This window comes from Cavia porcellus, unplaced genomic scaffold (assembly GCF_034190915.1).
Source record: "Cavia porcellus strain 051 isolate PalLab524CR breed Dunkin Hartley unplaced genomic scaffold, mCavPor4.1 scaffold_7, whole genome shotgun sequence".
Classification (NCBI taxonomy): Eukaryota; Metazoa; Chordata; class Mammalia; order Rodentia; family Caviidae; genus Cavia; species Cavia porcellus.
In genome coordinates this window covers 44,040,582-44,054,339 of record NW_026947490.1, presented here as the reverse complement: position 1 = coordinate 44,054,339, position 13,758 = coordinate 44,040,582, and the positions used below count along the sequence as shown (strand labels likewise).

The following is a 13,758-nucleotide window of genomic DNA, read 5'->3' as shown; positions in this document are numbered from 1 at the left end:
TTTTGAGATAGGATTTCACTCTGTAGCCCAGGCTGGTCTTGAACTAGCAGCCATCCTCCTGCCTCAGCCTCCCAAGTAACAGGATTACAGGTGCGCACAACTACACCCAGTCAATTTCTAAAAGAAACTATCCAGTCAAATATTTTTTGAGTCTTAGTATTAAACAACAAACATTGACGTTTGAGGGCACCTATGATGGGTCACATCATGGAACATATAGCTTCTTCTTTCCATTTCAGTTGCATTCTCAAAACCAATGAGAGTAATTAGAATAAAGGACCTTTTACAAAACTGAAAACACTGAACAGATTTCTCTTTACCATCCAGCATGCTTCTGGCCAATTTAATGTCATTAACTAGGTATATAAATGCAGGGACTTAGTCTCCATTATAACTTAAATCCAGGCCAAAATGATAAGAGCTCTCACTTCTGTACTTTCAAACGTCTGTGAGGATTATATCCTTTCTGGCTTCTCCGAGAGAGGAACGAATCACCTACTGAGGAAAGCTGGGTCAAGCGCTTCGAATGTGAGGGTTTGGCTCTTTATTCTCCTACACAGATGTGTCTGCCCACAGAAGCACACATCCAGTCTGTGGTTGTCTCTGCTGTGAGCAGCTGCTGCAGGGACGGGGGTTGGGCCTTTGTCTCTTGCACTTACAAGGCTATGTGTAAGTGTTGAGTCTGCAGTGGAATACTTGAAAGGCTACTGTGACTGCATGTTTGAGCCATATCCTCCCATTAGTCATGTGTGTTAATAGGGCCGATATGTTCTAAAAAGAAGAAAAGGCCTTTATGAGTTAGGATTTGCTCAATTTTTTGTCTCTCTTTCTTTTGAGACAGGATTTCACTATGTAGTTCAGGGTGGCCTTGAACTCACTATGTAGCCCCGAATAGCCTCAAACATGTAGTGATCCTCCTGTCTCAGCCTACTGAGTGTTAGGATTTCAAGTGTGCACCACTACCCCTGGAAGGACTTGATTTTTTGCAAGGAGAGTTTTAGGGTACAAAACTTTAGTGCACAATTTTTACATTTATTTTAGCATCAAATTCTTTTGACACTAAAAGTGCTTTTCAACAAAGCCTATAGGTACACACAAACATCATTGTATGTATATTTTCTGTACCTATGGAATTTCTGTTAAAATTGTACTGTTATATTTAATAAGTACTATAAATAATGTACAGCGTACAGAATACTAAGTTCAAGTGTTGTACTTATTCATATATACATTTATATATTGATAAAAACTTTGTGGAAGTATCAGAAAAATAGTTACCTTTGAATGTTAGTATTTTGGCTGATTTTTCCTTTCTTTTAGTTCTTATGTAGCATTGTTTTCTAATGTATTTTATATTTATATTTAAGCAAATATTTTAAAAGATTCCTTTTAAAAATACTCTTTCCAACTCACTTAAAAATGAAGCAGAACACCCACAATTTTCCTTTATTTCATCTGTTTTATGTATGTACATTTTTGCCAGATGTAGAACCCATTTCACCTCAGTTCATTCCTTGCTGGCTCCATCTCCAGCTGTTCCAGCCCAAGGAGACACGCCGGGAAGGTGGGGGGAATCCTGCACAAGATGCCTCGGTGGGAGGACAATTTCCCCAGGCCTGTCCTCTTTGAGAGATGCGCTTCGCCTTTAATGCAGCAGGGTGAGACTTTGGTCCTGAAGGTGCTGTCAGAGTCCTGCTGAGGGTGAGTCCTGAGCAAAGTCATCAAGTCCACTGGGAGGTGTGGGGCTGTGGAGGTCAGGGAGGCCTAAAAGAAGAAAATCTGAGGCCTGCTGGCTTCCAGTCTCCAGGTCTTCAGAAAGCACCAGGCTCTAGCACTGCAGAGAAAAATGGAAAAAGGGTAAGGAGAGGGTGATCTGGGGAAGAACTGTCTACACACACTAGGGAGATCCTTCCAGGAGAACTGAGGCCTGCAATGAGGAAGGAGGCCAGCACAGGCCTCAGACTTAGCCCCCACAGGGGTGCCGTTTCAGATCTACCTACCCTCTGTGCTTCTCCTCAGACCTGAGCCTTTTCAAAAGGCCTTTCAGAGTGTGTTGCTTGATTTTGTCCCACCTCAGTGGAAGTTGGACTAGAACTTATCCCACTTCTTTTTGTCAAAAGGACTGAGCTTCAGCTTATACATCTACTATATGGCTGGTGTGACGCGAAGGCAGCTCCCGCTCCCCACAGCCAACAACAAACATCAGGTCCTGTCCAGTGCCCCACACTGCCTCCATCTTCTAAAACAGCCACAGCTATCACAAACTCCTCAAAGCAGGTGTGGGCCCATAGGCCCTAATGATTTTCTTTCTCAGCGAGCGCTTCTGGAAGGCTAGCATGTGCCTGGGCCAAACGCTGGAGGTTTGGAGGGTTCTGTGGAAGTGGGGGCAAAGGCTTCCCCAGCTTTTATGCCATTCAAGGGCTCTGTGGAAACTTTGCAACCTTCAGAGGTCCTAAACTTTCTACAATTACTTCCAGTCTGAAAGAACTTTGTCCTTTATAACGTATGGTCTGACTTCTATGGTGGATTCAGGGTTCTTCCATCACGGTCTCCCCACATCCTCTCCAACTAGAAAGAGGGCTTCCTTTTGTTGAACAGAGTTGTTTAGGAGAGAGCTCAGAAGAGCCCAGTAGGTAATAGAACAATGTACACAGTGTCACTTTGATTATGACCGCTTGAGTTGTATAATTCTGTGGATTAATAATTATTTTCTTGGCATTGTATCTCAATCCACAGCCATGAAAGCACTGATGCTTTGTCTTTTGAGAGGGCGACATCATTTGAACACATAGAAGAGAGCTCTTTATGACCCTGGCCCAACTTAGAATGGATTAATCAGGTTTCCCTGGCCACAGGCCACTGTGGAATGAGTGAGTGGTTCAGAAAGGAGAAAGGGATGGTGGGCACTGTGAGGAAAACTGGAGGCTCGCTGGGTCAAGCCTCTATGCCTCTGCCATACCCACCTTCACACACGGCCCCTGCATCCTCATCATGTCCACAGTCGAAGGCCTCCACCTGCTCACACTCAGCCAGTGCCACCTCTGTGCCGTTGCACAGGGCCACCTGAATGTGCACAGGCAGGGCCTCTTCTGCCACAGGTGGATACAACAAGGCAACTGGTGTGTGCCTGGCTGCTCCACAGCCCAGCTCCCGGCACACCACTGCCACATCCCTTAGGTCCCAGCCATCATCACACACAGTGCCCCAGCGGCCTTCCTGTTCCACCTCCACTCGTCCTTCACAGCGGTGGAGACCATTCATCAGACGCACTTTGCGTGGGGGCCCTGCAAACAGAAAGGGTCAGCACTCTGAGGAATGTGCTTACTCTCCAGCAGCGCCAGTGTAGAAAGAGATTGTCAGGCAGCGGTGGGTTTGTGAGTGATGTGAGGTAGGGGATTGCATAAAGCAGGGAATGATCAAGCTTTGGTTTTGTCTACTTCATTACTATATCCTACAACCATCTCCTCTCATCAGCGGTCCCACTCAGTGACACCTAAGAAAAAAAGCATTGTTTTCAATCTGAAAATGAAGAATAGTGGGGACATATAGACTTGGACTTGGTTTCTCATGGGCTTTTAAAGACAGACAAGAGTTAAGTCTTCTTTCTTGGAATTGGAGACTGAGGCCTAAAAAACTGCTCCATACCTCACTGATGACTGCACCAACCAGTCACCAACTGCGTCTTCTCTGCATAGGGTGGAAAACACACACAGGTTAGTCTCAAATCTTGACCTATTTTCTTTTTTTAAACTGGAGTCATCTGTAGCAAAAAGGACAGATGTAAAGCTAGAGTTGTCAAGGGTCAGACTTGCCAGTCTAAGAAACAAGTTAATGGAGAAATGCAGAGCAAAGAGGGAATAATACAGAGCCTTTGGATCCAGTTCCACATAAAACTCAATCCATTCCCAACTTTTCAACTAACATAACATTTTTTAGCAGGGTACTGGTCAATCAGTATAAGATTTCTCTCATTGGCACCCAAAATGCCTGTATCACTCATCAATTACTAAGATCATGGCAAAGACCTTGAACAAAGGTAGATATGAAATCACAGGTAATAATGAGAATACAATTTAAAAAAATGAATGGATTAAAGAGGGCAAACATATAGAAGACTCTGTAAAGACTGAATAAATAAAAAACCAACTTACTTTAATATAAAGGTGAGTACTAGACTTTGAATGCTCCAAGCAAAAAAATTCATATTCTTTTAAATTTCTATGTACAATATCTATATAAGTTGATTGTCCATTAAACCATCAAGAAATTCTAAGTAATTCTCCCCCAAACATAATTTGACAGGCCACGCTTTTCAATAAATGTTAAACACAAGAATAACAGAGAAATAGCTAAGAAATGATTAAGATATGTGTTAAAAATAAAATCTACTTGTAAGAGATTATAAATGCTGGGCAATTAAAAGAAGTGAAACCTCATATTAAGCATACTTAAGACATTGGATAAAGGCACATTTTATGCATCAACATTCTTAGGAAGAGATATAAGTGGTACTTAGAGGTGAACATACCGTTTTAAGCACATTTGCTGGAAAATATAAAGTTGAAAAATAAATGTTTAAGAAGTTGAAGGAAAAGAATTTAAAATACAAAAGGAGGAAACAAATACTGGAGGTAAAGGGGAAATAATCAGAAACAATCCGAAAAACAAAAATCATCTGAACAAAGAAATTATATAGATGTGAACAATAAAAATAATAAAAATAAAATCTGATTCTGAAAAGAATAATGCAATAGAAAAACTTATGCCAAATCTAACAATTAAACAGTTCACACACAAAAAATATTATAATAAAAAAGCTTCATCACAGATTATAAAGACTACAAATTTGATGAAAATGGTATGTAATAAATTTGAAAATCTAGATAAAATTCAGTATTTTGAATAGAAAAATCTAAATTGTGCTGTAAAAAATTGGAAATTTTGAGGAGATTAACACGAAACATTTGAAAAGATAGGTAAAATTTTACCAGGCTTCTAAAATTATTTTGGTTAGTTTCCGAAGACTGCAAGTGGCAGATAATTCCAATATTGTTTTATGTTGCTGCAGAAAGGATAGAAACTCTTGAAATCATTCTTATGAGTCTGACTTATCCATGAAAAACAAAAACAAAAACAAAAGCAAAAAAGCTCCCTATTTATAAATAGGATGCAAGGAGAACAAGGGTATATCTCAGTCACAGAGAACTTATTTAGTATGTGTGAAGTCTGCTTTCAATCCTCAGCACCAAGGAAACAAACAAGGTGTAAAAATTTCAAGTAAAATATTAGTAAGTTGTATATACTTACAATCTATGCTGAATAAAAAGGGTTTATAGGAGGACTATCTATTAATATAATTATCTATTAATAAAAGATTTAAGGAAAAATATCATGAAGACCAAAGTTTCTTTGATTCTGGTAGTCCTGGTCTAAAATTCCATTTTTGTATCTATTCATTGTATTCCTATTAAATAACCTTGGACAAGTTACTTACATCTAAATTCCATTATCGCATTTATAAAAAGAGAACTGATGTGGAGATTAAATGAAATAATCCTAGTAAAAATCTAAATCCCATAATCTGTTTTGTCCATGGATTTTCTGCTTTTTCCTTAAGTATCTTTAAGGATTACTTGTGTCTCATTTACTACGAGCTCTGAGTATGCAAAATCCTTTCTAACTTTTCCTTAGGTTTGTCTACCTTTTCTCTTTTTGCCTTACACTGACCTGATATTGTCACAATGTCCTACAAAGTATTTCACACATACTTGATTATTTAAGTGAAAATAAACAGAAGGGAAAGCATTAGGCAAGTGATACTATTCTTAAGAACATGCCACTGTGGTGGTGTCCACCTATAACTCCGGCACTTAAGAGGCTGAGGCAGAAGGATTATTGTGAATTTGAGTCTAGCCTGGGCTACAAAGTGAGTTCAAATCCAGCCTAAGCTTCATAGCAAAATCCTGTCTCCAAACAAACAAACAAAAATCAGGTGGAAGCTAGGTGTGGTGGCATACATGTGTAATTCCAGCATTCTAGAGAGCTGACATAAAAGGAAAGCAAGTTGAAACACAACCAGGCAATTGGGTAATTTAGCAAGACCCTGTCTTTAAAAACAAAAGGTCTGGAGATGTGTGCAAACACTGTGGGTTCAATCCCCAGTACTTCCAAATGAATGAATGAATGAATAAATAAATAAATAAATAAATAAATAAATAAATAAATAAATGAAATAAATAAGTAGAGCACCCGGGGGAGCTGATAGGCTCTTTAGTAGACCTCTCATATCTTGAGGGACAGGAAAATCCAGTGAAAAGGAAGCACAAACCATTACTTGGTATAACCATAACTGGTTTTCTGGATATTGACATTTAGCATGCCCTACCTGCAACGTTAACCGTTACCACCTTACTGGGGCTGGGTCCCCAGCCATTGTCAGCTTCACAGGAGTAGTTCCCTGAATGATTTGCTGCCACGGAGAAGTTGAAGGATCCTCCTCCTCCAAAAGGTGCTGAGATATTCCCCAGGATGACGTCTTCATGATAAAACCGGTACAAAATTGGGGGAGAAGCTCTCCAGTCTTCACAGTGGAGCTCCACCACATCACCAATAAAGGCCAGGGCCCCAGGAGGACTAATGGTGAGAAGGGGACTTGAGGCTGGAACTGACAGAGGCAGCAGGGTCCATCAGAGAGGGTGCCACAGCTCACAGCCCACCTACCTTTCTTAAGGATCCTCTTTATACTCATGTGCCCCTTGGATTCTTTGCTACAGTTGTACCTCTTGATGTGATCCTGCAGAGATACCTCTAGCACAGCTCTGCCCACCATGTAGCCTGCTTCCTATTCTACTTTACCCCTCATTGAGTTCCTTGTCCACTGCTGCCACTACTACCATCACTGTCCCAGCAACAACCTTGCCTTGTTCAAATGGCTTCTTGCCCTCTATAGGCTCTGTACCTTGACACCTCTCAGAGATTCCTCATTGCTCCAGAAGGAAGCTAAGCTCCACTGGGAATGGCTGGCTGGCTGACTGAGATAGTGCTACTCACTTCTCACGGTGATGTTCACTGTCTTGCTCTGAATGGGGCCGTAGCTGTTGTTAGCTGTACAGTAGTATCCTCCGGCATGGCTTTCCTGGACCACCGGGATCTGCAGCTCTGCTCTCTGGGATGGCTGACTTTTTGCCCCCAGATTCTCTTTTGTGTCCTCTCTGTACCAGGAGAATGTGATGTTCCCTGTGCCTTCAGCCACGGAGCAGACAAGGGTCAGCTGTTTCCCCACAACTGCTTGGTTTCCCGGGGGATAGGTCTCCATGGAGACTTGAGACACACGGATCCCTGCATGAACAAGAGACAGGCAATGAGGGCCAGGTGTGGGGAAGGGAGGGAAAGGAAAATGGACAGATTGAGCATTATGGCATATGGGTTGCTCAAACTGAATGTTTAGGCAGAGGAGAGTCCACTCACTCTATTACAGGACTACCCTGTAATGTATCCTTCAGTAACAATCCTGCCCTGCGCGTACCCTACATTCTTTAGCCCTCTGCAATGACTGCAGCTGTAGTGATCTCCTGGTATTGGGGGCAGTAGGAGCAGCAGGAAGGGCACAGACTAGACAGTTGGTCCACCTGAGTTACACCTCAGCTCTGCAACTACTTCTCTGTGTGATCCTCAGTTTTCTGAAACATAACATATATACAATCATACTAACCCCATGGAGTTCTCCTAAAGATTAAGTGAGACACAGACAAAAAGTACCTTCCACATGGAAGCTGTTAAGCGACACCGATTATCAGTATCACTCCCCACCAGTATGGTTGGGTAGGAAAGACTGCAAAGTAGCTAAAAGCCACACAGTGGAGCCACAGAGCTGAGTTCAAACTCCAGCTCCACATGCTGTGTTATTTAAGGCAAGTTTCTTCATATTTCCCTGCCTTCAGTTTTCCCATCTGTAAAATGGGAAATGTAACAGTGCCTGCTTTGTAGGTCCTATTATTCACAATACTATTTCTTAGAGCTTCTGTGACAATCAAATATTAAACTTCTCTGAGTGGCACCACCTATGTGGTAAATGCCCATGGATCTTCTCTTCAGACATTTATGATCATCAGAGGGTTTTTTTCTAGAACTGAGCACAACAGCCAAAGTTCAAGTCCTGGCATACGTTAAGCCACATAGTACATACCATGGATTGTTACTGTCATTTCTATAATTATTTTTACTACAGTCCTTCCTTGCTCAACCTGGGTCAAATATGTCTCACAGTTGGTGATCATTTCTTGCAGACAGAAACCATGATTTATTTATTTTTTGGTTTGCAGAGCATACCTCAGCACTAATTGTATGGTAAATGCTCCAGAGAGATATATTGTTTCTTTCCAGACAGGGTGAACGAAGATATTTGAAAGTGATACCTCTGAAGAAATTAATAGCAAAGAACCCAGGTGAGGCACAGTAGCCCCCACACTCACAGGGAACAGAAAGCACAATTGAAAAGCGAGCCCCACAATTTAGCTGGTGCCCTACTCCAGCCCTGGCAGCCTAGCCCATTGATGCTCACTCTGCACGCTTATGTGAGATTTGCTACTCTGCTTCGAGACACTGTTGGATAATGTCTTCGCCTCACACCAGTAGTATCCTGAGTCTTCTTTGCTTAATGCTGAGATCTCAAACTTTGGTGACCACTCTCTCCAACCTAGTTTGTTGTAGTCTCTGCTGAAGTCGTAGCGAAGAGAGATCCATGACCTATCTGCAGGGAGCGTGGTATCACAGGATAGGGTCATTGAGCTTCCCTCTGTAGGTAAAAAGGTGCTGAATGTCAGCGTAGGCACTGGAAACAGCTCTAAGGGGAAGGTGAAACAGAAACCTCCTGTTAGTGATAGACTGAGCCATTTCTGATGCGAAGTGGCCCAGGTGAGCAAGACACACAGACCCAGACTCAGGGACATACAGCCAGCCTACCTACCCTCCTTCCCTGGGTCTCTGCCCTTCGGCGCTCCTACAAAAGTCTTACTCCTTCCCAGATTCATCCACTGGAAGAATGAGACCCTCACCTTGGACATGGAGCCATACAGATTTTGTTTCTTCAGGTTTATTTAGAATCCAGAGAACGTTCCTATTTGCTTTACAATAATATGAGCCACTGTCACTGGTTCTTGCATTGGAAATGATGTAATTCGAGGCACCGGAGTAAGCAGATAGTTGATATCCATCCTTGTAGTACACTAGATTCATTATTTCACCATTGTTATACGCAGAGCACCTTATGGTCACTTCGTCTCCTTCATAGGCCCTCTGTGGCATACTGATGCTCAGCCAGTCTGCAAAAGAAGCAAAGAAAACTTGCAAGGGCAGTGCTGCTCCCTGCCAGGGGGCCCTGACTCTGTGCTTGAAGGGAATGATAGTGCCTTTCATGTGAGCTGAGGAGCTGGGCACCCAGTCACCTTTGGATTTGTGGGCTCTGGAAGCACAGGTGAGTTTCACTGCCTTTGGTTGCATTTTTGTTCTCTAAATCTCCTTTTTATGTCTGTTAGCAGGTTTTGATGCCATTATGTGTGACTGCCAGCAGCTGGACTAAATATGGATCTAAGATGATTCCACGCGGCTTTCCTCACATCCATTCAAAGTCCTATGTCCTCATGGAACCCACGATTAACTTTCTGCATATCTCATTCATTATAGACCCTGTTTGTCTGATGGCACAAGCAACTGAAAGACCTTCTGTTAGTTCTCCTTAGGTAAAATAAACTGGGCCCTGGGATCTACACCTTTGGTCTCTAGAGTCCTCCTTTTTCAGTGGCTTCTGCTAATCATTTCTGTGCAATGACCTGGATGATCCCCATGGAAAACGAAGTGGGTGCACTGCTTCTTTGGATCCATAATTCCCCTTGAAGGGTCATAATCATCAGAGAACTGATGAGAGGCTTGTGTTTCGAATTTGCCCTCAGCAGAGAATGAAGACACAACAGCACAGGGAGAAGCTATAGGCTGAACCCTGCAGAAGGAAAGGAAACCCAGCCACCATGCCACTCTGTGACCCAACCCTGCAGCTGGGACTTTCTGAAGAACATTTCAGCTGGTAACAGAGCTACAAATACAGGTTCAAATGTCAATTTGTAATGATAGAGCATCGGACTAAATTGCAGGAAAATTGTTTTTCTGATTAAAAACAGCAATAACAATACAACCCCAGGACTGCACACTGGGCATTCCCCTTCACTGTAGAGACAGAGGAGCAGTGCAGGGAGGATACACAGAATCTAGATTATTGTTCGGGTCATCTTCCCAGCATATTCCTCTAACGAAGAGTTTATGGGCTAAAGGCAGTTCTTAATGCCTGCCTCAGAAGAGAAATCATGTTTTTGAAATATGGCCTAGGTTCACAGTCCCCAGAATAGGATCCATAAGGAAGCAGGGGAAAAGCACTTTAAATATCCACAGTGTCTTAAACTTTTTTTCATCTTAAATTTTCTATTTTTGTGTATATTCTACCATGTTCCCAATATTTCAATGTAGGATTTATGTAATGTATTGAAGATACATGATCATCAAGTGATCAGATAAAGTCAAAGCCAACTTCTGTCATTTTTTTGTCACTTTGAAAATTCCACCCTCATAGTATGAACTGGGGATAGGTAGAGGACACAAAGATTGATAAAGTGAGCAAGATGTTGGAGGCTAAATGTTTTCTTCCTACATGGTGAGGTAGGATGAGATTTTCAGATTATAGTGTTGCAGGCAGTTTGGTAAAAGAATATTTGAGGAATAAGTCTTATGTGATCAAGCTGATAATAATGACAGAGCTAGAGATAAAGGGAGAATGCGGACCCAGATTTTATGGAGTCCAAAAAACTATTCAACTGTAAGATACCTGAGTTTGTGGTCTTTAACTTTTGATATAGATCCATTCTCTACAAGTTTGCACAATGGTTCATATGTATACATTTTATAATAATTTCAGACTTTGCCAAGTCCCATGAAGCTTTATAGAGAACCACATCTAGACAACTGAAGAGCAATTCTGCTTAAAATTATAAGCTTAGGTGTATAAACATTACTAGCTTTTCTTTTTATAGAATGAATGTGTTCTCAAAGGCATGCTTTCAGAAGAAAATGTAGCTTTTCAGTCTACTTTGAAATCAAACTTTGTTTTTTGTTTCATTATACTAAAATTCTAATTAAGAAAAAAGAACAATAAGTTAAGAACTGGATAGTTTATAGGTAAAAGATTCAGGGACATTCTTGTTCTATGTAGAACATCTTCCTAGTCTCTTGTTGCTTGATTTTATATTTCAGTTTTCTACCCATTTCCAGTGCTTCTGGTGAAGCCTTTGAGCACCTGTGGCCAGAACCAGGAGGGTATATTACCAAAAACATAGTTTATAGTTTGCTTTACCTTTAGTTTTCTTTTTTCCTGTTGTAGTGCTGAACAATAAAAGGTGGATAATTGTTGCCTTGAGAAGGTCAGGGCATGGTACTACTCTTGCTTATTAAGCAGGCAGGTGGCAGAGCAGAGATGAATGTGACATTGGAGAAGCCATGCCATTGTGGGACATGGGTAATGAGAGCAGGCACAGAATCCTAGCTCCCTTTACTCCTAAAATGTGTAGGGGCTGAGAAGGCTGTACTTCCCATGACTGCAGAGATCTAAAAAGAAGAAAAGAGTAACTCACCAGACTGGACACCCACAGGAGCTGAGGGAATAGAGTGGAAGAGATTATCACAGAGAGGTCCAGGATCTTTATTATTTATAAAGCTACAACTCTTTGAAAACTTCCCAACATTTTTTTTACTTCTCCTTATTGTTTCTTCTGCTCCCCTTCCCTTCTTGTAGATTCTTATTCCTTCATTTCCTCTATTTCTTTCTCTCTCTTTCCATTCATCTTCTCTTCTTTCCCTTGCTTTCCTCCCAGACAATACTCCTATGGAGCCCAGCATTCATGTTATCCTCTCAAACAGTTTATAGGGAGTCTTTGCATATTACTAGAAGTTTGTCATTTTGCAGGTAAGTTCTTAGAAATTTCACCATTAATTGCCTCCTGTTTTACTTAATTTTTAAAAGTTTCCTATTGTATGTGAGATATATTGCCTAGAGTCACACAAATACCAGGAATGGTCACAAAAGAGTGAATTGTCATGTTTCAGAGACACTGCTTCTCTCTCCTTCCCAATCTTAGACCTAATGTTGTGCTTGGCTCCATGTAAGAGAGTCATATTTATGAGCAAAAATAATCTCATCTATGGCAAGCAAAGCTTGAAGCCCATGCAGTATCTAAGTCTAGGGAGATGTGAATGCAGCCAACAATGAGGTGACTGGAGTGAATGTGGAGTTGGAGTGGAATTCATTTGGGCTGGAAATGGAATCCACCTTAACATAAAATTCCTTCTATTTCCTTTTATAGGTGGTTTTCATTGTTCTATAGGTCAAAGTAAAAATAGCAAAGAGAATTCCTCAGAGTCTGGTAAAGAGATGCACAGATCTTTGCTTTTCCTGAGAACCTTATTCTGCTCAACTTGCATAAACCTGAGGGCACTGAGTTAAAAGCTGGAATCAGTCCTTACTCATCCCAGAGATTTGTGCTCAATTAGAGCTTCTGGGATGCTCAGCAAGGTAATTCTTCCCTGGCTCCTCCCCAGTCCTGCTCCAGTGTCCTACTCACCAAGGACCAGTAGCAGTGAGTACAGCAGCATGAGGCTGAGCACAAGAAGTTATTCCAGGAGCAGTCAGGTGCAGCTCAGGTCCTTAGAGCAACTGCCTATCCATATGGAGTACGAAGCTGATATGGGCACTGTGGTTTAGCAGTTTCATTGAAATAGAAACAAAGGAAATAGAAAAGGTCTCTACCAATCAGCATTCTTCATACCCAGCCTCACGAGTGCTGAGAAAGTAAATGTTCTTCCCCTTTAAGAGTTGCTGAGATGTGTATTGATCAGAAATGCTCCTTAAAATGTTAGATATCTTCATACTATTGATAAGATTTCTACTTTATTTGATCTTGCAGAGTACGCCAAGTTCTGGGCTTGCCAAAATTCAAATCACTTGCTTGATCTTTTTCAAGGACAAGTCTTTACTATTTGATATGATTTAGCTCTAGAGTGTCTCCCCAAAGACTCTTGGATTCAGAGGTGAGGCTTTCAAAAAGCAATTCGATCATGAGGGCACTAATCTCATCAATGGATCAACCCATTGATGAGTTCACACCTGACTGGGATTCCCTAATAGGAGGCAAGACCCAGTTGGAAGAAGGAGATCACCAGGTTTGCCTTTGAAAGGTACATCTTTCATCTGTCTCTCCTTCTCTGTTTTCTAGATGCTCTGAGGTTAGCAGTTTTCCTTTACCATGCCATTTGTTTACGACGTGTCTACCTTAGAACCTGCTGATCATGGAGTGAAATCTCTGAAATTGTGAAACAAAAAATCTTTTCCTCAAGTAGTATATGTCAGGTATTTTGCCCCAGCAATGCAAAACTGACTAATGCATGACTAAAGATGTGTTATTTGTCATGCAGTTCCCAACACCATATTAATGCTGCTCTGTAGCAATCCATCCAGACTTTAGGAAGAGAAAGACAGGAATTTTTTAGAAATGATGGTATTAGGATGATACTAGATGGTATTATATATGGGCCAGAAAAAACACAAATTCTCTCAGCTCAAGTAATATTTGAATACATCCAAGAAGGAAGAAGCAGTATGAATGTCCTATGGTATTTGAAGGTAAGTGTAGCACTGAATTACAGTACAGTGGTCTGAAAGAT

General features: G+C 41.4%; 1 protein-coding gene across 2 annotated transcripts; it reads right to left on the bottom strand.

Moving 5' to 3' along the window:
• Positions 1–1,432: 1,432 nt before the first annotated feature.
• LOC100730263 (Fc receptor-like protein 2) lies at positions 1,433–12,807 on the bottom strand. 2 transcript variants are annotated; one of them, XM_003466640.4, is made up of 8 exons: positions 12,660–12,807; positions 11,673–11,693; positions 9,054–9,320; positions 8,561–8,842; positions 7,051–7,338; positions 6,386–6,664; positions 2,964–3,284; positions 1,433–1,834 (listed from the first exon to the last, which is right to left on the bottom strand). In XM_003466640.4, exons 1-8 carry the CDS (start codon positions 12,688–12,690, stop codon positions 1,812–1,814), a joined length of 1,512 nt encoding a protein of 503 aa, XP_003466688.2. In that variant the 5' UTR covers positions 12,691–12,807; the 3' UTR covers positions 1,433–1,811. The 2 variants fall into 2 exon arrangements, with proteins under 2 accessions (XP_003466688.2, XP_013004621.1); XM_013149167.3 differs by having other exon boundaries at positions 8,561–8,794; positions 12,660–12,806.
• Between the last annotated feature and the right edge of the window lie 951 nt (positions 12,808–13,758).